Below are 27,420 nucleotides of genomic sequence, written 5' to 3' on the forward strand. Positions count from 1 at the left end.
GATTATAAGGTGTGAGTCATCACACCAGGCCTAAAATTCCCATTGTTATTAATGTCAAACACAACAGTCAGTGTATGTTGGCTGTTACATGTCATTCACTAAATCTATTTTATCTTTTTGTTGTTACTGAGATCAGATCTCACTATACTGCCCATGCTGAAGTGCAGTGGCTATTCACAGGTACGATCATGGGCCAGTGTCATGATCAAGTGCAGCCTTGAACTCCTGGGCTCAAGTGATCTTCCTTCCTCAACCTCCCAAGTGGCTGGGACCATAGCTGTGTGCTTACACACCTGGGTTACTACATTTACTTGATTTATTTATTTTTTGAGACAGCCTGTTGCCCAGGCTAGAGTGCAGAGGCACGATCTCGGCTCACGACAACCCCCACCTCCTGGGTTCAAGCGATTCTCCTGCTTCTCCTGCCTCAGCCTCCTGAGTAGCTGGGACCACAGGTGGACACTCTCATGCCCAATTTTTGTATTTTTTGTACAGACAGGGTTTCGCCAGGCTGGTCTCCAATTCATGGCCTCAAGCAATCTGCCCATCTCGGCCTCTCAAAGTGTTGGGGTTACAGGCATGAGCCACCTCGTTGCCTTTACTTTAAATAAAATAACGTACTTGTGAAAAGAAGTTAACCGCTTTAATGTAGAAAGAACATTGTAAATGTCATCATCATCAGCTTCTTCTCCCTATAAAAAAAGGAAACATCACATCATTACAACTTTACTCACCTTATAGTATATTACTACTTATTGCCTAAATAAAAATTCTTCTAAATTATATTAATAGTATATATTCATTGTAGATCCATAACACAAATAAGCAAAAAGGCAAAAACACCCATAACTCTAATAACCTAGAAATAATTTCTGCATTTTAAATAATGTTGTGATAAACATGACTTTGAAAAGTTTTCTGATACTATAGATAAAACCCTTTAAAATTTCTAAGTGAAAAATGTACTTGAAAGATTTTCAATGATTTCCAATATTTTATTTATTGTCAGTCACTTTTGTAGCTTGAAAATCACAAGGAAAATCATAAATAATGGTTGAAAAAAACTGGTAAGTTTCAATAGTAGGAAAGAGTCTTTTATAAATCAGTTACATGGTCATCAGAGCACAGAGAACTATGGAAATTCCAGACTGCCTTATATAGATTGATGAGAGAGAGGGAAAGAGGAAGAAGTCACAGAAATAATTAGAAAATAAGCAATTGGAGATGTTTGCTGATATCTTGGGCATACCATTGATAAGCATGCATCCTTAAAAGCAGACTTAATTTGTACGCTCTATTCATTAGCATATCACAATAATTCAGCAATATTAAAATGTAAATTAGGTCCCAGAAATAGAAAATGAGTTAGGAAAAATTAGACTTTAAAGAGATTTTTTTGCCGGATGTGGTGGCTCATGCCTGTAATCCCAGCACTTTGGGAGGTTGAGGTGGGCGGATCACTTGAGATCAGGAGTTCAACACCAGCCTGGTCAATATGGTGAAAACCCATTTCTACTAAAAATGAAAAAAAAAGCCAAGCGTGGTGACAGGTGCCTGTAATCCCAGCTACTCAAGAGGCTGAGGTAGGAGAATCACTTGAACCTGGGAGGCGGAGGTTGCGGTGAGCAACGAACTGAGATCGTGCCCCTGCACTCTAGCCTGGGTGACAAAGCAAGACTCTGCCTCAAAAAAAAAAAAAAAAAAAAAAAAAATTCTTGAAAGAGAAAAGAAATTCTAGTTTTTATGACAGATTTTTAGAATAAAAATAAGGCATAACCAAGGCTGATCTTTATAGAATACACAATTGTAATAAGGTTGCTAAGTTTTGGAAGGGGCAGACAATTCTACTCAATTTCATTTTAAAATGAAAATGATTTACACACTCAGCTATCTTAAGTAATTCTCAGTCAATATTATTATATGTACACATTAACTTTAGAACAGACCTCTTGCAATAGGTCTTCCACAGAATGATTGAATCGATCTACAAACTCATCAATCAGCTGGCTTCGAGCTATGTCAACTCTGTTCTGGATGGTATATTCTTCACTGCATAAGATACTATAGGTTTTACTGCAGGCTTCTAGAACATCTGATTCTACGTGTTTCTCCACAACAAACTTAATCTGTTTTAATAAAGCATCCAGATGCTGAGGAGACAAAAAAAGAAAAACTGTAATATTAAGGTTAACAATAAAAAATAAAAAATTAGCATCTGTCAAATAACAAGTCAATAAGAGTACATGAAAATAATTCAGTTAATAAAACTATAACAGCTGAATTTCAATTTCATAATATCATTACCTTTTCCATTCTACCTGTGCTGTAGATTTCTAAATCAAAATACTGTGGGATTTGTAGCAAGTTTGCTACCTTCTCTGCATCTGCAGAATACTAGAAGGAGAAGCAAAGAAAAAGACAGTAACTACTTTAATAGTACAATGAAAGCAAACTCAGTGACATAACAAAACTGTAAATGAAACTGTACCTTTGACAGTAACATAGGAAGTGTAATAATAAAATGTTCAGTCAATTTGTTTCTATCATCAATTTGAGTTTTCCTTTCTTTGGCAGTTAGCACCTAGAAACAAAATCGGAAAAGAAGAAGAGTATTGTGTTAAATTATAAATCCAAACTGTTACATATATTGATGAAGCACTGGCAAATAATATAACCACAAATTTTAAGAGAAACTTAATGACTGAAATAAACACAAGAAAGTTTATGCAAATTTTTACATAACATGCACTACTACCTTATCAAACAGCTAAAGTCTGGGCGAATTACTATTTGTTTATGTCAAATAAAAATATATAATATTAATAAAACCATAGTTACCATTATTAAAATACTGAAACCAATCAATACCCAATTTTTCTAGGGTTTTAATCTCAGTGTGTTAACAGTGATCTTCCTATGTTAAATATACACACACTTTTTAAAGTAACGCCTTTTAAATACCAACAGAAGCTAATACATTCTCACTTATTTTTAAAGCATACACTAATAATATCTCTGGATTCATTTACATTTGAGTCTCCTTGTAACTAAACTCACAAATCTGTTAAACAGCTATCAACAAAAAAGAGTATAGTTTGTGCTCATGGAACAAATTTAAGCTGCTAATGCTCATCACTTTAGCCTGTATCCAACTTGTGAAACCACAGGTGATTCCAAAAATAAAATATTAAAATGTAAGCTCAGTTTAACATAATCATTTCCCCTAAGTATTCTGCATTTTATTATCTTGAAGGGATTTGCCATCATAATGTCAAATGGTTTTACAGAACAGAAACATTCCAATATAAATTGCCACTTCATAAATGTGAACCTCAATGTTTAAGAATATGTGCAAGAAGTAATAGCACTGCCTATTTGCTTGTTCAGTCTTTTTTTTTTTTTTTAATTTTTATTTTTGAGACAGAGTCTTGCTCTGTCACCCAGGCTGGAGTGCAGTGGCACGATCTCGGCTCCCTGCAACCTCTGCCTCCTGGGTTCTAGTGATTCTCCTGCATCAGCCTCCTGAGTAGCTGGGACTATGGGTATGTCCTACCATGCGTGGCTAATTTTTGTATTTTTGTAGAGATGGGTTTCACCACGTTGACGAGGCTGGTCTCAAACTCCTGACCTCAAGTGATCCACCACGCCCGGCCTTGTTGTTCAATCTTTTAAGCATATAAAATAATCACTTTTGAATTATCTACCAACTACTGTGTTTAGCTCTGCACAAAGCAATTAAGGGAACTACATGTATGTCTAGGAATGTATTCAATACATTGAAAAGTCTTGAAATTCATTTGACAATGTATGAAACATCTAAGGATACTGATTTTAGGGAAATGGCTATTTTTGATGGAACGATCTCTTTTTTTTTTTTTTTTTTTTTTTTTTGAGATGAAGTCTTGTTGTGACACCCAGGCTGGAGTGCAATGGCGCGATATTGGCTCACTGCAACCTCCGCTTTGCTTCCTGGGTTTGAGCGATTCTCCTGCCTCAGCCTCCCAAGTAGCTGGGACTACAGGTGCGTACCACTAAGTCAGGCTAAGTTTTGTATTTTTGGTAGAGACGGGTTTTCACCATATTGGCCAGGCTGGTCCAACTCCTGACCGCAAGTGATCCACCCACCTTGGCCTCCCAAAAAGCTGGAATTACAGGTGTGAGCCACTGCGCCCAGCCTGAGTGGTCATTTTGTTAGGCACTCTACATACATGAACTCATCTAGTCCTCAAAATACCTCTGAGGGGATAACAAAAATGGCATGATACCTATGAAGAAGGAATTTGCCAATATCTAACAAAATTGTATATATATTTTTCCTTTGACCTAGCAATACCAATTCTATCTCACCAACACACCTGGTACAAGTAATGAGATATGCATAAGATTATTCATTATTTCTTTTTTGATGGAGTCTCACTCTGTCGCCAGGCTGGAGTGCAGTGGTGCAATCTCGGCTCACCGCAACCTCTGACTCCCTGGTTCAAGAGATTCTCCTGCCTCAGCCTTCTGAGTAGCTGGGATTACAGGCACGCACCACCACACCCAGCTAATTTTTGTATTTTTAGTAGAGACGGGGTTTCATCATGTTGGCCAGGATGGTCTCGATCTCCTGACCTCGTGATCTGCCCGCCCCGGCCTCCCAAAGTGTTGGGTTTACAGGCATGAGCCACCGTGCCCAGCTGATTATTCATTATTTCTAGTAGCAAAAGACTAGCAACAGTACAAAAGACTGTGCATAGGTGAACTTTCAGTAGTGCATCCATCTAATAGACACTATACAGCCAGAAGAAAATGAAGACCTCCAAATAAAGACATGGACTGATTTCCAGGATACACTGCTAAAAAAAGAAAGGTACAGAATAGCATATAAAGTATAGTATCTTTGGTAAAAGATTGGGGGGTGAGTGGGTGGAATGTGAAATATGAATATATATATCTGTATGTGTACATGCCTTTACCTATTTGTGCAAAATGAAACACCTGAAGAATAAACCAGAAACAAATAAAAATGGTTACTAATAAGAATGAGGTGTAGAGAAAGTTATATAAATAAGATTTCTCTGACTATATCTTTTCACATGGTTTTGACTTTTTAACTAATGTAAATGTTTTACCTATTTCAAAAAAATAAGTTTGGGAAAAAAACTCATAAATTCAAAGAGGTAAAAACTCTATTAGGCTAAATTTAGGTCAAATACCAATATGAATGTATGATTTAAATACGTGCATGTGTGTGTATGTATGTATGTATGTTTATATATATGTATATATATAAACATATATACATATACATATATATCTATATATAAACATATATACATATACATATATATCTATAAAAGAAGAAGATATGTGAAAAGTGCAAGAAAGTAATTAAAAAATAAGATATGTGAAAAGGACAAGAAATTAGTATGAAGGGGCTTATCACTAGTCAAAGTTGGGATAGCATATACTTTAAAGACTATTAAGGAAAATTTCAGAAACACTCAAAAGCAGAACAATAACCATTAGCACTGTCATTCTTGTTTCATTAATTATCCCTCAGTTTTTTTTTTTCTATGGCATTTTAGGGGAAATCCTTGTACATTTGTCCCTTGAACAACATAGTTTGGAACTACATGGTTCATTTATATGCAGATTTTTTTCAATAAACATATTGGAAAATTTTTTGGAGATTTGCAACAATTAAAAAAAAAAACTTGTGGCCGGGCGCGGTGGCTCATGCCTGTAATCCCAGCACTTTGGGAGGCCGAGGCGGGCAGATCACGAGGTCAGGAGATCGAGACCATCCTGGCTAACACAGTGAAACCCTGTCTCTACTAAAAATACAAAAAAAAATTAGCCGCGTGAGGTGGCAGGTGCCTGTAGTCCCAGCTACTCTGGAGGCTGAGGCAAGAGAATGGCGTGAATCCCAGGGGGCGGAGCCTGCAGTGAGCCGAGATCGCGCCACTGCACTCCAGCCTGGGCAATAGCGAGACTCCGTCTCAAAAACAAACAAACAGGCCGGGCGCGGTGGCTCACGCCTGTAATCCCAGCACTTTGGGAGGCCGAGGTGGGTGGATCATGAGGTCAGGAGATCGAGACCATCCTGGCTAACACGGTGAAACCCTGCCTCTATTAAAAATACAAAAATTAGCCGGGTGTGGCACCTGTAGTCACAGTTACTTGGGAGGCTGAGGCAGGAGAATGGCATGAACCCAGGAGGCGGAGCTTGCAGTGAGCCGAGATCGCGCCACCGCACTCCAGCCTGGGCGACAGAGCGAGACTCGTCTCTTTAAAAAAAAAAAAAAAAAAAAAAAAAAAATTAGTGGGATGTGGTGGCACGCACATGTAATCCCAGCTGCTCAGGAAGCTGAGGCAGGAGAATCGCTTGAACCCGGGAGGCAGATGTTGAAGTGAGCCGAGATCACACCACTGCACTCCTGCCTGGGCAACAGAGCGAGACTCCAACTCAAAAAAAAAAAAAAAAAGAAAGAAAAAGAAAAAGAAAAAAAAGATATAGTATTAATCATAACTGTACAGAATTAACTTTAGCACACATTCTACTACAATAATATTGTACACATCTACTGTTGCTATTGCAGTGAGCTCAAGTATTGCCAAGTATTCACTAAAAAAGCCCCATGACACTAATCATCTTTGCATGAACAGTTGGTCTCTCCAGTGAATTGTGTATCATAGTCAAAAGTGATCTTGTGGTTCTCACTTATCATGTTTAGTGCCATACCATAAACCTTGAATAACATTATGGGACCCATATGTGCTACTAGTGATGCTGGAAGTGTTCCCAAGAAGCAGAGAAAAGTTATTACAAGAAAAAATTTAAAGAAAAAAATTAAATTGCTTGATATGTCTGCAGCTACAGTTGCCCACCATTTCAAGATAAATGAATCTGGTATAAGGACCATTGTGAAAAAAAAAAAAAATTCTTAAAGCCATTACTGCTATACTAGCAGGTGCCAAAACCACTGTACCTTTTGCAAAATACCTTTTTATTTCACATTAGAAGTACAGCTTATATATGGGTGCAGAATTGCTATAAAAAAGGCACACCTATACTCATATGATTTTAAAAAAGTGAAGTCATATAATAACAACTTAAAGCCAAAGGAATGTGAAGGTTACAAAGCTGAGAATTTAAAGCCAGCAAAGGATAGTTTGATAATTTTAGAAAGAGGTTTCACTTTAAAAATGTCAAGAGAACAGGAAAAACTGTTTCTGCTGACCAAGAGGCAGCTGACCACTCTCCAAGACGCCATTAAGAAAATCACTGAAGAAAAGGATATCTGCCTGCACAGGTTTTTAATGCAGATCAAAGTGCCCTATTCTGGAAAAAAAAAATGCCACAAAGGACACTTATTAGTAAGGAAGAGAGGTGAGTACCACTTTAAAGCAAGAAGAAATACACTAATCTACTCATTTGTGCAAATGAAGCTGGGTTTATGATCAGGACTGCCCTTATCTGTAAAGCTGCTAACTCTCAAAAGCCTTGAAGGGAAAAGATAAACATCAGCTGCCTGTCTTTTTTGCCAGTAATGTGTAACAAGAAGGCCTGGACAACAAGGACCCCTTTTCTGGATTGGTTTCCACTGACGCTTTAAAGTCCCTGAAGCCAGGAAGTACCTTGCCAGTAAGGGATTGCCTTTTAAAGTTCTTCTGATAACGGACAATGCCCCTGACCAACCAGAGCCCAGTAAGTTCAACACCACAGGCATCAAAATGGTCTACTTGCTCCTAAACACAGTATCTCTAAATCAGCCTACAGATCAGGGGTCCATAGAACCCTTAAAGGTCATTAAACATAGTACTCAATGGAAAGGGCTGTCAACACTATTGAAGAGAACCCTGATAGAATATGATGGAAGTCTGGAAGAATTACACCACTGAAAATGCCATTGTTGTTCTAAAGCCATCAAGCCCCCCAAAATAAATATCTGTTGGAGAAAACTGTGTCCAGATGTTATGTATGATTTCACAGAACTTATGACAGAACCAATCAAGAAAATCATCAAAGAGATTGTGGTTATAGTATAAAATGTGGGGAATGAAAGACTTCAACATATAGATCTTAGAGAAATTAGAGAGCAAATAGACACCAGCCAGGAATGAGGGCTCACGTCTGCAATCCCCGCACTGTGGGATGCCAAGGTGGGAGAATCACCTGAGGTCAGGAGTTCGAGACCAGCCTGGCCAACATGGTGAAACCCCGTATCTACTAAAAATACAGAAAACTAGCTAGGCGTGGTGGCACAGGCCTGTAAAACCCAGCCACTCGGGAGGCTGAGGCAGGAGAATTACTTGAACCCATGAGGCAGAGGTTGCAGTAAGCCCAGATAGCATCACTGCACTCCAGCCTGGAACAGAGTGCAGGCTGGGAGAGGTGGCTCACACCTGTAATCCCAGCACTTTGGGAGGCCAAAACGGGTGGATGACCTGAAGTCAGGAGTTCGACACCAGCCTGGCCAACATGGCGAAACCCTGTGTCTACTAAAAATACAAAAACTAGCTGGCCCTGGTGGCGGGTGCATGTAATCCCTGGTACTTGGGAGTCTGAGGCAGGAGAATCGCTTGAACCCGGGAGGTGGAGGTTGCAGTGAGCCCAGATCACGCCACTGCACTCCAGCCTGGATGACAAGAGCGAAACTCTGTCTCAAAAACAAAAAAGACTACACCAGAGGAACTAATAGAGGATGACTTGATGGAGATGAGTGCTTCTGAACTGGTACCAGATGATGAGGAAGAAAATGCTGAAGAAGGGGTGCCTAAATCAACATTAGATAATTTGGCAGAAGAATTCCAATTATTTAAGACTGCTTTTGCTTCTTTGGTGACACAGACCCTTGTATTACGTGGGCACTGAAATTAAAGCAAATAGTGGAAGGAGGATTGGTATCACACAGAATGAAAAAGCAAAAAGACAGAAATTACAGTGTATTTCTGTAAAGTTACAGTGAGTGTACCTGCCTCTCCTTCCATCTCCTCCATCTCTTCTGCTTCTGCTACTGGAGACAGCAAGACAAAAACCCTCTTCCTCCTCCCCAGTGTACTCAATGTCAACATGTCAAGGATGAAGACTTTTATGTTGATCCACTTAATAAATAGTAAATATATTTTCTCTTCCTTCTGATTTTCTTAAAAACTTTTTTCTCCTCTAGCTTACTTTATTGCAAGAATACAGTGTATAATACATATTACATACAAAATGTGTTAATCCATTGTTTGTGTTAACAGCTTTAAGGCTTCTGATCATTTAGGTTATTGGTAGGCTATAGTAGTTAAGTTCTGGGGGAATCAAAAGTTACACGTGAATTTTTTAAATTTTAAGATTCATAAAAATGTTTCATAAATTTGCATGTCATCCTTGCACAGGGGCCATGCTCATCTTCTCTATATTGATCCAAATTCAGTATATCTGCTGCCGAAGTGAGCACACATGGATTTTTGACTGTGCAGGTCAGTGCCACTAACCCCTGCATTGTTCAAGGGTAAACGGTATATAATTTCACCCTTAAATATTTCAGCATATGTCTCTAGCAGATGAGGACCACTATAATTCCTCTGTTTTTTATTTTTAAATATGAATGATTACTGTAGGGATTATAATATACATTTTTAACTTGTAACTGACTTCAGGTTGATATTGAATTAATTATAATAAAACATAGCAATTTTGCTCCAATATAGTTCCGTATCTTTTTCCCTTTTGTGTTACTCTTGTCACATATATTTATGTTATAATCTCAACACTATAGTGCTATAATTATCTACTTAAATCAGGGGTATCCAATTTTTTGGCTTCCCTGGGCCACAATGGAAGAACAATTGTCTGGGGCTACACATAAAATACACTACCACTAACGATAGCTGAAGAGCTTAAAAAAAAAAAAAAAAGCGAAAATATCTCATAGTGTTTTAAGTTTAAAAATTTGTGTTGGGCTGCATTCAAAGCTGTCCTGGGCCACATGCAGCCTGCAGGCCACAGGTTGGACAAGCTTGATTTAAATAATTTCATGTTCTTTCAAGGAAATTAAGAGAAGGAAACAGACATAGACACACACACACACACACACACACACACACACACACACACACACACACACACAGCCTTTTACCTTTTATATCCACTCACATACTTACCATTTCAGATTTACATTCTTCCTTTTTTTTTTTGGAGACGGAGTCTTACTCTGTCACCCAGGCTAGAGTGCAGTGGGGTGATCTCAGCTCACTGAAACTTCTGCCTTCTGGGTTCAAGCAATTCTCCTGCCTCAGCCTCTCGAGTAGCTGGGATTACAGGCATGTGCCACCATGCCCAGCTAATTTTTGTAATTTTAGTAGAGATGGGGTTTCGCCATGTTGGCCAGGCTGGTCTTGAACTCCTGACCTTAGGTAATCCACCTGCCTTGGCCTCCCAAAGTGACAGGACTGCAGGAGTGAGCCACTGCACCCAGCTCATTCCTTCTTTTTTCATTCCTTCTTGTGGATTTGTTTTATCACCTTATGATATTCCTTATGGCTTGAAGGACTTTTCTTTTTTTTTGAGTCACAGTCTCACTCTGTTGCCCAGGCTGGAGTGCAGTGGCACGATCTTGGCTCACCACAACCTCGGCCTCCCGGGTTCAAGAGATTCTCCTGCCTCAGCCTTCCGAGTGGCTGGGACTACAAGCGTATGCCACCATGCCTGGCTAATTTTTGTATTTTTAGTAGAGATAGGGTTTCACCATGTTGGCCAGGCTGGAGTCGAACTCCTGACCTTGTGATCCACCTGCCTCGGCCTCCCAAAGTGCTGGGATTACAGGCGTGAACCACTGTGCCTGGCTGAAGGACTTCTTTTAGCATTTCTGGTATGGGAGATCTAGCAACACATTCTCCAAATTTTTCCTTTTTGTTTCTCTGGTAATGGTTTTTTACACCTTCATCTTTGGAAGATAATCTTATTAAATTTATAATTCTTGGTTGGCCATTTTGTTGACTTTCACTGAATATGTCATTCCACTGTCTTCTGGACTCCACTATTTCTGATAAGCTAACTGTTAATACTATTGCTACTGCCCTCTACATTAGTTGTTTATCTCTTGTTGCTTTCAAGACTTTTTGTCTTTGTCTTTTAACAATGTGACTATGTTGTGTCTATATGTGGAACTTTTGTGTTTATTTTATTTGGATTTTGTTAAGCTTCTTGAATCTGCAAATTGTCTCTCATCAAATTTGGGAGGTTTTCAGGGATTATTTCTTCAAATATTTTTTCTGCCTCTATTCCTCTCTCCTTTCCTTCTGGGATTCCCATTATACATATTTCAGTGCACATGATGGTGCTTCCATACATTTCTGAGGCTCTGATAGTATTTCTTCAATCTTTTTTCTTCTCTGTTCTTCAGAATGGATAATTTCTATTAATCTTCATGTTTTTCTATTGTCTCTTTCATCATCTTAAATCTGCTAATTAACTTACTCAGTTAATTTTAAATTTGTGCATTGTACTTCTCACCAGAAATTCCATTTGGGTTTTCATTATTGAGATTCTCTACTTCTTGTTTTCATATTTTCCTGTAATTCTTTGAATATACTTATTAAAAGGCCTCTGAAGTCTTTGCCTGCTAAATCCAACATATAGGCCTACTGAGAAGCCATTTCTATTGTCTGCTTTTTTTCCTGAGTATGGTCACATTTTACCGTTTCTTTGCATGGTTGTAGTTTTTCTTGAAAGTAGACATTTTTGAATAATACAGTAACTAAAGATTTTAATTTTTGTTTTCTTTTTTTTGGGGGGGGGGCGGGACAGAGTCTTGCTCTGTCACCCAGGCTGGAGGGCAGTGGCATGATCTCGGCTCCCTGCAACCTCTGCCTCTGGGTTCAAGTGATTCTCCTGCTTCAGCCTCTCGAGTAGCTGGAACTACAGGCGCATGCCACCCTGCCCAGCTCATTTTTGTATTTTTAGTAGAGATGGGGTTTCACTATGTTGGCCAGGCTGGTCTTGAACTCCTGACTTCAAGTAATCCCCCACCTAGGCCTCATAAGTGCTAGGATTACAGGCATGAGCCACTTAATCCATTCTCTCTGACAACAAAGCTTCTGGTTTTTGCACGCAGTGCCACTCTGGTAACAAACTACAGATCTTATCGACCAAGCATGTGGGTACATGTGTATTGGCAAGAAGGCCACAGACTTCCGCTGCTTTTACCTGAAGCTCTATCAATTTTTCAGGAAAAAATATTTCCCAATGTGTTTTTTTTTTTAATCTTTGGTGAATTTCCAGAGCCCTGATGTAATGTTTTTGACAATACATTCCAGTTTTATACTTGCTTTTTGCAGAAAGATCTGCCTACCTCTTCAAACCAACAGAGCCAGGAGTCTCTCCATCTATGATTATCTGAACTCATCTTTAATATAAATACCTGTATTACTAGTCCCATATTATAGATAAGGAAACTAAGACATACAAAAATCATTCATCTATCTAAAGATTATATAGCTGCTAAATAGAAGAACTTGCAAACTAGGCATTTTGCTTCCAGAGCCTTTATGTACTTTTAATAGACGTAAAAATCCTTAAAATATATATATATATATATATATATAAAATACGTAAGTACAATAACAGAAGCAGGTACAGGTGCTATGGGAGCATGAAGGAAAGAATCTATTTTTGGAACCTAAGTATAGCATATAGAATATAAAGATGAAGCACCATAGTCCATCATTTATAAAAACACCATGTTTTTAGGGATACAAATATCAGTAAAATTTCCAAATATTTAAGACAGTTAATTGCCATTAAAAACCTTTTAGGAGATTTCTCACTAATGTAACTTACTCTCTTGCCGGTACCCCTTCCCACTGGAGGATGTGCCTCAGCAGCTTGACGAATTGTACAAACCATTAGCTCTATAAGAGCACTCTCTTGACGATCAGACATTGCTAAGGTAAAACAAAATACATGAGCATGAGTAGACAGTTTTACAACAACCACGTATTAAAAATGAACACATTATTTAAAAAACTGAAAACATTCTATTACTGCTTAAAGACTAAAGTTAAGCTCTGTACTTTGCTATTTCTTTTTTTTTTTTTAAAGTAATTATGTGCTTGCTGTCATAAGTCAAATAGGAAAGAGATACAAAGTAAAGAATAAGAGGATAAACTCTGGTCTCTTCTAATGCTACCTTTCTAAGTTAGGCAATTCTAAAATTTCACAGTGTTTCCTTCTACATAATTTCAAAACTCCTAATATAATTTTTCTTTTTTAATGAAAAAGACTATGTTGTATGTTTTTAAAAACTTAACAGACAATATTTTTCAAGTCAATACACACATAGTAATTATCTTAATAAATTACTATCTAATGTATGTACCATAATTCAGTCAGCCTTCTACTTATGGTCATTCAAATAATTTCCTGTTTTTTGACACTGAACAATGCTTCAATAAACATCATTAATAGATATATATTTATGTAACTGATACATTTATTTCTGTACAATAAATTCTCCAAAGAAGAAATAATGGATTCAAATGGCAAGACCTTGATATTGAGAAATCATAAGATTATTTATTATAATTTATATCCCCAACTGCAATGTTATGAATGTTTGGTTCCTTATATCCCTGTGAACACTAGATGTTATAAACCATTTTAATTTTTGCCAGTCCAATGGTTGAAAAGGGGTATTTGGTTATTATTTTGCTCCTTCCTATCTACTAATTAGTTAAGTGGAATATATTTTCTATTTTTCCCTAAGATTTGTCTATGTTTATTCTTCACCTGTTTTTGTGCTACTATTCACCTTTCTTATCAATCTGAGAACTCTTGTATGGTAGGGGTAGTACTTTTTATCTTTTGAATGGTGCAAGTATTTTCTCCCAGTTTGTCATTTGTTATCAGACTCTTCATGGTATCTTTTGTCAGACAGAAATTGTTAATTTTTAAAAAGTCACGTCTGTCTCCTTTTGTTTTATGGCTTCCAGGTTTCTTGTATTGCCTTCAAAGATCTCTCTGTCCTGGAGATTACACTAATATGTTCTTCATTTTCTTCTAATTTATTTCATCTTTTGCTGTCTCGTGTGCTTGCTTGCTCTTTTGCTCTTTCTTCCTTTCACTTTTTCTGTCTCTCTTGCTTGCTCACTTTTGTATTTTTAACCTATTTGGCATTTATTTCTGATGATAGTAGGTGGGTCTGTTTATTCCCACCAAATAGCCAGTTGTCTCCACCACTGTTAAACCAGATTTCCCTTTTTAATTTAAATGTCATTTTTAAACATGGTTCAGGCATTTTTTGATTCTTTAGTTTCACTAATCTATTTGTATATTTCTATGACAATGCTTTACTGCTTTGATTATACTAGACTTATGGCATAATTTGTTATAACTTAATATGTAACTTAATTCAACCAACTTGAATATATAAGTGAGTTTCCCTTATCTAGCCCTTGTTCTAAAATTTTGTTTAATTTCTATAACGCTAATAGCAATTCATTTATTAAGAATTTTCTATATCTAAAGCACGATCATAAGTGGCTTATATGTAATAACTTGTTTTATCCACAAAACATTTCTAAGAGATAGGAACTAATATCCTCACTTCACAGACAGGGAGAATGAGCCATAGAAAAATGCACTTAGCCAGCAGTAGAGCATTCAAATATATGAACTCAGGTAGTTTGACCCCAGAGTCAGTTCTCTTAAGCACTACGCTATACTGTCTTTTCAGCATAAGCTTAAAATTCTACATAAACTTTAAAATCATTTTGCTTAGTTAGTTTGTATTCACCATATCTCCCAGAACTCTCTCAAACCCACTGGAATTATGACTAGTACCATTTAAAAAAATGACATTTTCAGCTAGAAATACAATATAGCTTTTCACTTTTGAGATCTTAAGTCATTTAATTAAAACTATGGTTTCCTTCACATAGATTCTATACTTTCCCGAATTTTTTTTCTTTTTTTTTGAGACAGCATTTCACTCGTGTCACCCAGGCTGGAGTGCAGTGAGGCTATCTTGGCTCACTGCAACCTCTGCCGCCCAGGTTCCAGTGATTCTCCTGCCTCAGCCTCCCGAGTAGCTGGGATTACAGGTGGCTGCCACCGCTCCTGGCTGATTTTTGTAGTTTTAGTAGAGACGGGGTTTCACCATCTTGGCCATGCTGGTCTTGAACCCCTGACCTCGTGATCCACCCGTCTTGGCCTACCAAAGCACGGGGATTACAGGTGTGAGCCACTGCACCCAGCCTGTTTTTTTTGAGACAGTCTTGCTCCGTCGCCCAGGCCAGAACGCAATGGCGTGATCTCAGCTCACTGCAACCTCCACCTCCCAGGTTCAAAGGATTCTCCTGCTTCAGCCTCCTAAGTAGCTGGGATTACAGGTGTGCCACCACACCCCGCTAATTTTTGTATTTTTAGGAGAGTCGGGGTTTCACCATGATGGCCAGGCTGGTCTCAAACTCCTGACCTCAAGTGATCCACCGGCCTCAGCCTCTCAAAGTGCTGAGATTCCAAGCATGAGCCACCACGCCTGGCCTCATTCTTACATATTTTTAAACTCAGATATTTTTGGTTTTTTTGGAAGTGGAGTCTCACTCTGTCACCCAGGCTGGAGTACAGTGGCGTGATCTCGGCTCACTGCAACCTCTGCCTCCTAGGTTCAAGTGATTCTCCTGCCTCAGCCTCCTGAGTAGCTGGGATTACAGGCATGTACCACCACGCCCAGCTAATTTTTGTACTTTTAGTAGAGACAGGGTTTCACCATGTTGGCCTGGCTGGTCTCGAACTCCTGAGCTCAAGTGATCCACCCATGTCGGCCTCCCAAAGTGCTAGATTACAGGTGTGAGCCCCTGTGCCCAGCCTTAAACTCAGATTTTGATAATTCGAATAGTTTAGTTCTTTCTTTCTCCTTCCCTCTGTATACTTATTTATATTGAAGACCAGTAGATGTAGGTATTATAGACACAGAACTAGGTATAAATTTAAGAATTCAATTAATTTACAAAGGTTTAAAAGTTTACATTGATTATTTTAAACTAAGTTGGAGCAAAACCAAAGAAAAGGCAAAAAAGATACATCTTGTTCTTTATTCTGTACCAAAATTATCTTGTAAAAATATGTATGTACATCTTAATTCAGTGTTTTAACAATTGTCTTTTAAAAAAACACATGAACTTTAGCTTATCTTAGGAAAAACAAATGAAACATCAGCTTGTCCATCTGTATCCAAATGATCCAATGCCTAGTAATACAAAAAAAGCTTTTTGCTCAATAACAACTAAAGTTCTATTTTTATGATTTCAGAAATTCATAATTTTTCACATTTGGCTGGAGCTAAAGGAAGTACAAGGCTGCCCATGAACTAAATGCATTGTCTGTTATTTAGGAAGAAAACACAGTCTTATGGAAAGTGAGGAAGGACAGAACAACTTATCTCAAGAACAGAAACATTCTCCCATTATAGTGGGAGTAAAATTCACAGTAGTGTTGAAGCATAACTCAACCTTGCACAGTGTTCAATTCCATCAATTTTGTTACTTTATCATTTGAAGCCATCCACTTAGAAACTTACCCTGAACGGGGAGATAAGGTAAACTCAAAAGCAGTTGAAATTTAATTGAAACTCCTTTTGGGATATGACAGCAAAACTACATAATAAAATTGAAAGCAAACAAGCCTTAAGCCACAGGCAAGAGCCAAACAGCCACACTGACTGAAACAAATGGGTAGCTCTTCATGGTACAAACTGTCATTTCAACTTCCTAACACAACATATAACTATACAAGTTTCTACACAGCATCTCCATTTCCTCACTATTGATTTTAGTCTTATCACCTTGAACTCTGGCTTCTCCCTTTTAGTATCACTGAATATATATGGTATCATTGAATCATGCTTTAAAATCACCAATGACCTAAATCATCACAAAATGATTTGTGTAGTGTTTTTTCTCCTCTGCAATATATATTATTAACTATGGCTCTCTTGAACATCCTCTTTACTGGGCTTGCAAAGGTTATAATTATCTCTTATCCTTTTTATAGTTAGGTAGAACTCTCATTCTTTCTTGCTCTTCCTGCTTTCATCCCCTATCCACAATCTTTAACTCAGCCATGGGCTCTTTCCCTCTTTATAAGCCATCTCCCTCTTTTATATTTTTACCATCATTCCTCATAGAGACCACTGCAATGATTATGTATTTTTCCAAACAATGTTTATGAAAGGGATTCTTCTTAAAATATGCATTGGATCACATTATTCCCCTGTTTAAAATCTTCAAAAGCATCTTATTACATTTAGGATAAGTTCACTTATAAACTAAAATGCTCTATATCATCTGATTTCTGCTTCTATTACATCTTGTATCATTGGCTCATTATGTTCCAGCTATTGCATCTCCTAGAACATAACATCATTCATGTTTCAGATACTTTGAAACTGTTATTTCCTCTATCTAGATAGCTCTTTTATGACAATTTCCATATCTGGTCCCTTATCGTTTAGTTTCTTTTCTTTTTTTTTTTTTTGAGATGGAGTCTCGCTCTATTGCCCAGACTGGAGTGCAGTGGCATGATCTTGCCTGCCGGGTTCCTGTGATTCTCCTGCCTCAGTCTCCCGAGTAGCTGGGATGACAAGGTACGTGCCACCACACTCAGCTAACATTTTGGATTTTTAGTAGAAACGGGGTTTCACCATGCTGGCCAGGCTGGTCTTGAACTCCTAACCACAAGTGATCCGCCCGCCTTGGCTCCCCAAAGTGCTAGGATTAAAGGCATGAGCCACCGTGCCTGGTTGCCTTATCATTTAGTTTCTTGGCTCACAGGTGGCCTGCTCAGGAAGGTCTTCCATCAGGATTCAGTCTAAAGATAGATCTCCTATAATTATCCACCAAAGCTACTTATTAACTCTTGAAATTATTTTGAATATTTACTCAATTTTGGTCTGCCTTCTTCAGGAGAATGTAAGCTCCATATTGGCAGTGAGCTCATCTAGTATAACACTATACGCTCAGCACTTAGCATAATATTTGACTCATATAGTTAATAAATATTTTTAAATTATTAATGAATTAATAATTCCTGCTTTTAAGAATCTTATTATTTACAGCTACTTCATTCATCAACTGGATTACAGAATGTTAGCACTAGAAATAACCAAAGAAGATTATCTAGTTAAAGTTTCTCAGCCAGGTGTGGTGGCTCATTCCTGTAATCCCAGCACTTTGGGAGGCCAAGGCAGGCAGATCACTTGAGGTCAGTAGTTCGAGACCAGCCTGGCCAACATGGGGAAACCCATCTCTACTAAAAATACAAAAATTAGCCAGGTGTGGTGGTGAGCGCCTGTAATCCCAGCTACTAGAGAGGCTGACGCATGAGAATCGCTTGAACCTGGGAGGTTGCAGTGAGCCGAGATCCGCCACTGCACTACAGCCTGGGCAACAGAGCAAGACCCAGACTCAAAAAAAAAAAAAACCCATAAAAAAAAATAAAGTTTCTCATTTTACAGTTTAAGAAGCTTATATCCAGAAGTTACATGATTTGGTTATGGTCTTGTTACCTGGTGGCAGAGCTGTTGACAAGAACCAGATCCTCACATTATACTAAAAATTTATTCAGCAACTTGATTTTGCTGTAAAACACCCCCCGACACACACACACACACACACACACACACACACACACACACACACACACAAACACTGTAATACAGTCTTAAGGCCATTGTGATTTAAACTGATGTTGGTAGTCTGTCACAGTGTGTCTGCTTTCCCAGAATTTAGTCCTACATCTCCAACTGCTAACCACAGCCTTCTCCACTGGAATTCTACCACATTCCACCTATCTAAAAAATTACTTTAAAAAAAAGTTACTGGTAGCATTTTGTTGTCATAAAATACAGCAAAATACTAGCACAGAAAATTAATTTAGATGCCACTCCATGCCAGAGCCTATATGTGGTTTGCATGTGGTACAACATGCATAGAGATAAAATGTATTTAAAAAATTAAGTCATTATGTAGATACAGTTCTGCAACTGTTATGCCTAATTTCTCAGACTCTGCCTACCTAGATTCAATCAGTAAAACTGTGGTTGACTTCCAAAAATGTTCCCATCTGGTAAGTTACTTTTCTAGCTAAAACCAACCAACCAAACCCAAGCCAAGCCAAACCAACCTTCTGACCGGAAGTTAAAAAAATCCAATGTAAACAGAATTTAAACCACAATGAAACACCTAATAGTATATATTTTAACAAGTAAAATGCACCTAAACCACCTTCATTACTGAAACACTTAGTAATTATTATTTACTGACTTACACATCTTATTAACATGAGAGAAAGTTAACAATATCAAAGCAGACCATCTTGTCTCGTCTTAATTTATATATTTATTTTTTTCTTTTTTTTGAGATGGAGTCTCACACTGTCACCCAGGCTGAAGGGCAGTGGCGCAATCCTGGCTTACTGCAAGCTCTGCCTCCCGGGTTTACACCATTCTCCTGCCTCAGCCTCCAGAGTAGCTGGGACTACAGGCGCCCGCCACCAGGCCTGGCTAATTTTTTCTATTTTTAGTAGAAATGGGGTTTCACCGTGTTAGCCAGGATGGTCTTGATCTCCTGACCTCATGATCCACCCATCTTGGCCTCCCAAAGTACTGGGATTACAGGCCTGAGCCACCGCGCCCTGCCCTTAATTTATATTCTTTGCCTCCCTTCTCCTTGGAAATAACCTTATGGAACACGGGGTGATATACAGAAAATGAGTTGGAATAGGAAGAAGCTCTACCTTACTCTGGCAATTTTATAGCTACAAACAAGGTAAGGAAAATGAATGGAACCTACCATTGAATACTAACCTGAGGCCCTTTACTCAAGTGTTGATAAGGCAGTAGACATTAGAGGGAAATTGATTTTTATCAGGGAAAATATTAAGGTTAGTTAGAAACAGAATGTGTAAGCCGGGGAGTGGTGGCTCACGCCTGTAATCTCAGCACTTTGGGAGGGTGAGGTGGGAGGACTGCTTGAGCCCAGGAGTTTGAGACCAGCTTAGGCAACATGGTGAAACCCCATCTTTACTGAAAATACAAAAAAAATTAGGCATGGTGGTGCACACCTGTAGTCCCAACCACTTGGGAGGCTGAGGTCGGAGGATTGCTTAAGCTGGGAAGGCAGAGGTTCATATTCCTGTGATCACAAAAGTGAAGGGAATTCAAAATATAGTGGACAGTTTCACCTAGTGAGCAGAGGGCCCTGTCAACTTAACAACAGGACCATCTTTCCTTTTTTTTTTTTTTTTTGAGATGAAGTCTCACTCTGTTGCCCAGGGTGGAGTGAATCGGCGAGATCTCAGCTCACTGCAATCTCTGCCTCCAGGGTTTAAGTGATCCTCCTGCCTCAGCCTCCCGAGTAGATGGGATTACAAGTGCCCGCCACCAAACCTGGCTAATTTTTGTATTTTTAGTAGAGACGGGGTTTTGCCATGTTGGCCAGGCTGGTCTCGAACTCCTGACCTCAGGTGATCCACCTACCTCAGCCTCCCAAAGTGCTGGGATTACAGGCGTGAGCCACCACACCTGGTCTAGGACCACTTTCTTACTAAGGATATCATGGAGTGAAAGACCATGTGCAAATAAAATAAATAATAATTACAGTTAGAGGCAAATATAGCATAATAAGCTCTTCCTTGAAAGGTCTGAGAAAAGTTTGGGAAGAATTTGTGTCACACATAATATATAAGAAAAAAGTTTTTAGTTTAGAAGAGGCATTTTGGGCCAGTTTACCAGTGTGTATCTGGGTTTAACACAAACTTGTTTGTCTCAATGAATTATGTTAAAGCCAGAATAGATAATACAAATTAGTATCACTGCTTGGAAGGAACACTGGGGGATGCTCACTCTCCCGGTAATCTGCATGGGTAGTCTACTGCGGGGGATGGCTCATTATGCTCTTGTAATATTCCAAAAGGATGAACCACACAGGAGGGTACAGGAAGCAGAAAAGGGACTCAATAGAACAGTATCTTGCTTAATCTTCACAGCTATATAAGGTACACAAGGAAATAATCTCTGTTACAGAAAAAGGCAAACTAAGGATTAGAAAATCTGAGGACATAAGTAAAAAGAGAGAGAGTTAAAAATTTGAATTAATATTACTTTAGATTCTGGCCAGATGCGGTGGCTCACGCCTGTAATTCAAGCACTATGGTAGGCCAAGGCGGGAGGATCACCTGAGGTCAGGAGTTCAAGACGAGCCTGGTCAACATGGTGAAATCCTGTGTCTAATAAAAGTACAAAAATTAGCTGGGCATGATGGCATGTGCCTGCAGTCCCAGCTACTCAGGAGCCTGAGGCAGAAGGATCACATGAATCTGGGAGGCAGAGGTTGCAGTGAGCTGAGAATGCGCCACTGCACTCCAGTGTGGGTGACAGAGCAAGACTCAATCACACACACACACAAAAATTTTCTTTTGATTCTGAAGACCATGTTCAATCTACTGTGGGCCTCACTTACCTCAAGGCATCACTCACCTTCTAAAGCTGTTGTATGAATTAAATGAGTTACCAATTCTTTAAAGTACTATTGTGGGCTAGTTTGAAAACGTAACCATACACAGGAAAAAGCATTTCTAGTTCTAACGAACGAATATGCATATAAGCTTTTAGAACACAATCTCTTTATTAGGTATACATGTTCAATTTGCTGTGCATATTATTAAGTAGCATATAAAAAGATGCATACTTCAAAAATTATCATGTGGCTCTTATGTCCCCCTATTTCTTGAGTAGCTAGGTAAATGACTTTATCTCTGATTTCCTGATTTTTATCTTAAAGAAAATGCAACAAAAGAGGGGATGGCTGTGGTCTAATTAAATCATTATGCATAAAAGGTTTTTTAAAAGTTCACATATAAATCAAGCAAAAAAAAATTCTGGATGTACTTAAAAAAAAAAAAATTAAGTTACGTCAGTATTTTGTATCTCAAATCAGCATCAAGAAAACCTTTTGGCCAGGTGCAGTGGCTCATGCCTGTAATCCTAGCACTCTGGAAGGCTAAGGCAGGAAGATTACTTGAGGCAATCTGGGGACCACAGTAAGATCCCTGTCTCCACAAAAAATTTAAAAATTAGCTGAGTGTGGTGGCATGTGCCCATAGTCTGAGGTGGGAGGATCCCTTGAGCCCAGTAGTTCAAGGCTGCAGTGAGTTATGACTGGGCCGCTGCACTCCAGCCTGGGTGACACAGCAAGACCCTGTCACTTAAATTTAAAAAGGAAAAAGTAAAGAAAAACTTTTTTGACTATTACATGACACACATGGATTTTTAAAAACTTATGTGACATGGTGGCAGTGTTTATATGGAAACATGTTAGAAACGATTGACACATCCTTACTTGTTACAGAAAACAAATTGTTCTCTTGGCAAAAAGACACAACATGCTTATATATGCTCATTTTTAAGAAGCGATCTATATACAACTGTATTGCTATCAATGGAAATACAAAATCATGTAAATTAACCTGTCAAAATACTATACCTTCCTCTCCTTGAACAGGTTCTTCTAATAGCAACTCTGTCATACATTCCCAGTCTTTCAACAGTTCTTGAGAGCTCTCCCATAAACTGTCCACCAAGTAGGCTGCATGTTCATGTAACTAAAAAGAAAAAATCAAATGTGACCAAAGAATATTTAATAAAGAAACTACTAATACTAATTTGAGTTAAGAAATCATTTTCTTCATAATTAAAATGGCTTGGTTTCCATGATTCTAAAAACCACTTAGAGAACAATATATATATTCACATTCCACTGTCAATAGTGTGGATGCAGTATGTAGAATCAACTTTTTACCATTTACAGTAGTAAAAGTAAGGATCTCCTAGTCCAATGACATCATTTATAGATGAGGAAACAGAGCATAGCTAGTTAGAAAATTTTCTGAAGTTATATGCTGGATCTAGGTCACTTTTCGCTACTCCTTGCGGTCTCTTCAACTATCTTTATTTTTATTTTTTAAAGGAAATTAATCCTTTTCCCTCGGAATTCCATTAGAAACTCTTGGACCAGCTGTACTTACTTCACATCTCTGTCATCTTAGTCAAAGTAAAAAATACAAGTTACTCCATCTCTCCACTATTCTACTCTCATTTCCACTGGACTCATTTCATTCCTTACTCAACCCCCATTTTCTGTTGGTCATTATTCTCTTGACAATTTTCTTTGGAGCCCATGTTCCCACAGTAAGCAAACAGAGTTAAGGTCTTCATCAAACACTTCACACCAAACTCTACCACTTGCCAGTCATTAAGCCTTGGAGAATATTATCCTTTTTTTTTTTTTGAGATGGAGTCTTGCTCTATTGCCCAAGCTGGAGGGCAGTGGTGTGACCTCAGCTCACTGCAACCTCCACCTTCTGCGTTCAAGTGATTCTCCTGCCTCAGCCTCCCGAGTAGCTGGGATTACAGGCCCACACCACCATGCCTGGCTAACTTTCGTATTTTTAGTAGAGATGGGGTTTCACCACGTTGGCCAGGCTGGCCTTCAACTCCTGACCTCAAGAGATCTGCCTGCCTCGGCCTGCCAAAGTACTAGGATTACAGGTGTGTGCCACCATGCTGGGCCCTGAGAGTATTACTCTAATGAAGCTTTTCAGGGAAGGCAAGTACAGAAGGTGTTGGCATTGTTCTGGTTTCTGCTACTTACAAGTAACTTCTCCACCCTAATATAAAAGATCTTCCACTTTTGAGGCTCATTACATTCAGTTAAACAGTCCTGGTAATCAGTGTTAGTCAAACTACAGACTGCAATCCATTCTTGGGTTATTAAACCAATTCAATGCATTGAGAACTAAGATTCAAAAAATGATGCACAGTAGAAAGAGTGCATAGCACATAGAAAGGGTAAATACTATTTCATTAACTGTAATCTGTTATATGTGCTTGTACTTGTCAGAGAAAATATTTTTCTCATCAGAAGTAGTGGCCCAAAAGTATGAAAGTCACCCTTCTAGATCTACTATTGGTTATCTACTGTTATCTTGGCACATTCAGCACTTGAGTTGGATTTCTTCCTCATTCCTAACTCTATAATCACTCTTAACTTCAGTGTGATTTTTTTTTCTCCTTTGGAGACAGGGTCTCACAGTGTTGCGCAGCCTGGAGTGCACTGGCACAATCACGGCTCACTGCAGCCTTGACTTCCTGGGCTCAAGTGATCCTCCGAACTTAGCCCCTGGAGTAGCTGGGACTATAGGAGTGTGCTACCACGCCTGGCTTTTTTTTTTTTTTTTTGTAGAGACGGGGTTACCATGTTACTAGGCTGGTTTCAGTGTGAATTTTAATGACTTAGGTAATGCTCTGCCTCTTCTGACACTAATTGAGTACTTCATTTCAACTGCATTTCAAATGCACACAACATGTCCTGGTGAATTCCATCAAAGCCAGAGTAAATAATTGATTAGCATCTTTGCTTGTAAACAATATAGGCAAAGGTTTGAGGGAGATATCTTCAAACTTTCCTAATTCGCATATTCTGAGAAACTATCCTTAGACCATCCATAACATTACTCCAACAGTGACAGGAACAAGAGGTGCACAACTCAAGAGTCAAAGATGAACAATGGCAGCAGAAAAAAGAAAAATAAATAGTTTCAAAACTGTTGCTATTAACCCATGCTAAATTAAAGAGTTATTATTTATACATATATAAATTAAAGAGCTTTATTTTAAGCTAAAATAAAGAGTTTCAGTTTGGGAAGATTTGAAAAAGTTCTGGAGATAAATGGCAGTGATGACTGCCTAGCACTATAAATGTACTTAATGCCAATGAACTGTATACTTAACAAGGTAAATTTTGTTTTATATATTTTACAATAAAAAATCAGCTGAATATGCTTTTGTGCTTGATTATGTGTATTTCTGTAGAATAGGTATATGAAGATTTACAATTGCATATATTTGGCAGATTATACCTTCAATAAATACAGACTATCCCCTTTCTATCCCTCTTAAAGCTTTTGGTCTTTTAATTCTGGTTTATCTTGTACTGATATTGCCCCCTCTGCTATCTTTGTGTAATCATTTATTAGTTATTTCCAGCCTTTATCCAGCCTATTATTTATAAACTTCCTATAAGTTATTTTAAGATGTGTTTGTAAATAGCATAAAGCTATTCTTCATTTACTTCAATCCCAAATGATAATCTGCATTTTAATAAAATATGTTAATTGATTTATATTTACTGGGATTACTCATGCTGAAAATATTGCTGGCATTTTATTTTCTGTGCTCTATTTGTGATGTTTTCTTGATTACTTTATCTGTCCTTCATTCAGGGTTTTATTTTCTAGCATTTTTCCATTATCAAAATCCTTAGCCTATTTTTCACTTCTCTTCATTTAATTTGAACATTATACTCCTACATTTAAAAACTAATTAATAGATATTTGCCTTAAACATCAATGTCATAGTTTTTAGGTTTAGCGCTAAGGTTTTTGTTTTTTGTTTTTTAATTTATTTGCTCACCAATGTTTCTTATACTCCTCTTTTCCTTTTATTGTATTGATTTTTCACTTCCTAGAAAACATGTTCAAGTAATAATCTGCATATAGAGTCTATTAGGCAGTAATCTGACTGCATGTCCTTTGATTTGGTTCTTTCCCTTCATTGTTTTTTTTTTTAATTATTTTATTTTTAGACAGAGTCTCACTCTGTCGCCCAGCCTGGAATGCTATGCCATGATCTCGGCTCACTGCAACCTCCGCCTCCCAGGTTCAAGCGATTCTCCTGTCTCAGCCTCCCGAGTAGCTGAGATGACAGGCACCTGCCACCATGCCTGACTAATTTTTACATTTTTAGTAGAGAGAGGCTTTCACCATGTTGGCCAGGCTGGTCCTGAACTCCTGACCTCAAGTGATCCACCCGCCTCATCCTCCCAAAGTGTTGGGATTACAGGCATGAGTCACCGTGCCTGGCCTCCCTTGTTTCTGTTCTCCTACACAGCTCCTACTACACAATATAATAAAATTTCTTAATCTATACTGTACCTTAATTTCTCTTTCATATTTTTTTTTTTTTGAGACAGAGTCTTGCTCTGTCACCCAGGATGCAGTGGCGCAATCTCGGCTCACTGCCACCTCTTGCCTCCTGCGTTCAAGCAATTCTCCTGCCTCAGCCTCCTGAGTAGCTGGGACTACAGGTGCATCCCACCACGCCACCCTGCTAATTTTTGTATTTTTAGTTGAGACTGTGTTTTACTATGTTGGCCAGGCTGGTCTCGAACTCCTGACCTCAGGTAATCCACCCGCCTTGGCCTCGCAAAGTGTTGGGATTACAGGCGTGAGCCATCGTGCCTGGCATTTTTGGGAAATTTCTTAAAAATATCGATAAGAAGCTGTCAATTTTCCTGTCTTAAATGACTGTCACAATTATCCTCCTCATTCATAAGAAGGGTGACTGGCCGGGCGTGGTGGCTCACGCCTGTAATCCCAGCACTTTGGGGGGCCAAGGCGGGCAGCAAGAGATCGAGACCATCTGGCCAACATGGTGAAACCGTCTCTACTAAAAATACAAAAATTGCTGGGCGTGGTGGCACATGCCTGCAGTCCCACCTACTCAGGAGGCTGAGGCAGGAGAATCACTTGAACCCAGGAGGCGGAGGGTGCAGTGAGCTAAGATTCTGCCACTGCACTCCAGTCTGGCAACAGACCAAGATTTGGTCTCCAAAAAATAAAACAATAAAAAAAGAAGAAGGGTGACCATACTGCCAGATTATCCAGAAATGTTCTGGGTTGTTCTTGTTGTTTTGAAATAATTACTAATAGCATCCTTATCCCTCTGAAAAGCATCACACTTTTTTTTTTTTTTTTTTTTGAGACAGAGTCTTAAACTGTCGCCCAGGCTGGAGGGCAGTGGCGCGATCTCGGCTCACTGCAAGCTCCGCCTCCCGGGTTCATGTCATTTTCCTGTCATTCTCCTGCCTCAGCCTCCAGAGTAGCTGGGACTACAGATGCCCGCCACCAGGCCCGGCTAATTTTTTGCATTTTTAGTAGAGATGGGGTTTCACCGTGTTAGCCAGGATGGTCTCGATCTCCTGACCTCGTGATCTGCCCGCCTCCACCTCCTAAAGTGCTGGGATTACAGGCATGAGCCACCGCGCCTGGCTGCATCACACTTTTTATAATAAATTCTAGAGTCATACTACCTCTAGGGAAATCCAGACTTATCACATTCAAGTATGACTTATCCAACTATCTGGCATGCATCTAAAATACAAGGTATTTTGTCACCTGAAATCAATGACTGTCACAGGTTGAAACATCTTAAAAAATCACCTTTTGGTACCAAAAGAAAACAAAGTTACTGACTTGTTTATGCAGATCTCTTAATCACATTTTACATGCACTGCAAACTGATTCCAATTCAACATTTTATAATTCTACTA

General features: G+C 38.7%; 1 protein-coding gene and 1 non-coding gene across 5 annotated transcripts in view; both read right to left on the reverse strand.

Moving 5' to 3' along the window:
* The window catches only part of STAG1 (STAG1 cohesin complex component), a 407,390-nt gene that overhangs the window by 84,402 nt on the left and 295,568 nt on the right, over nt 1-27,420 (reverse strand). For all 4 annotated transcript variants that reach the window (XM_034957447.3, XM_034957449.3, XM_034957448.3 and 1 more), the window contains 6 exons: nt 22,516-22,633; nt 12,815-12,918; nt 2,489-2,581; nt 2,305-2,394; nt 1,947-2,150; nt 622-692 (listed from right to left, as the gene is read on the reverse strand). In XM_034957447.3, coding sequence (XP_034813338.1) covers nt 622-692; nt 1,947-2,150; nt 2,305-2,394; nt 2,489-2,581; nt 12,815-12,918; nt 22,516-22,633 — 680 coding nt within the window. The remainder of the gene's footprint in view (nt 1-621; nt 693-1,946; nt 2,151-2,304; nt 2,395-2,488; nt 2,582-12,814; nt 12,919-22,515; nt 22,634-27,420) is intronic.
* On the reverse strand, nt 9,330-9,431 carry LOC112439374 (U6 spliceosomal RNA). Its single transcript, XR_003027671.1, has one exon. It is a non-coding gene; the product is annotated as a U6 spliceosomal RNA (small nuclear RNA).

Source organism: Pan paniscus, chromosome 2 (assembly GCF_029289425.2).
Source record: "Pan paniscus chromosome 2, NHGRI_mPanPan1-v2.0_pri, whole genome shotgun sequence".
NCBI classification, from domain to species: Eukaryota; Metazoa; Chordata; class Mammalia; order Primates; family Hominidae; genus Pan; species Pan paniscus.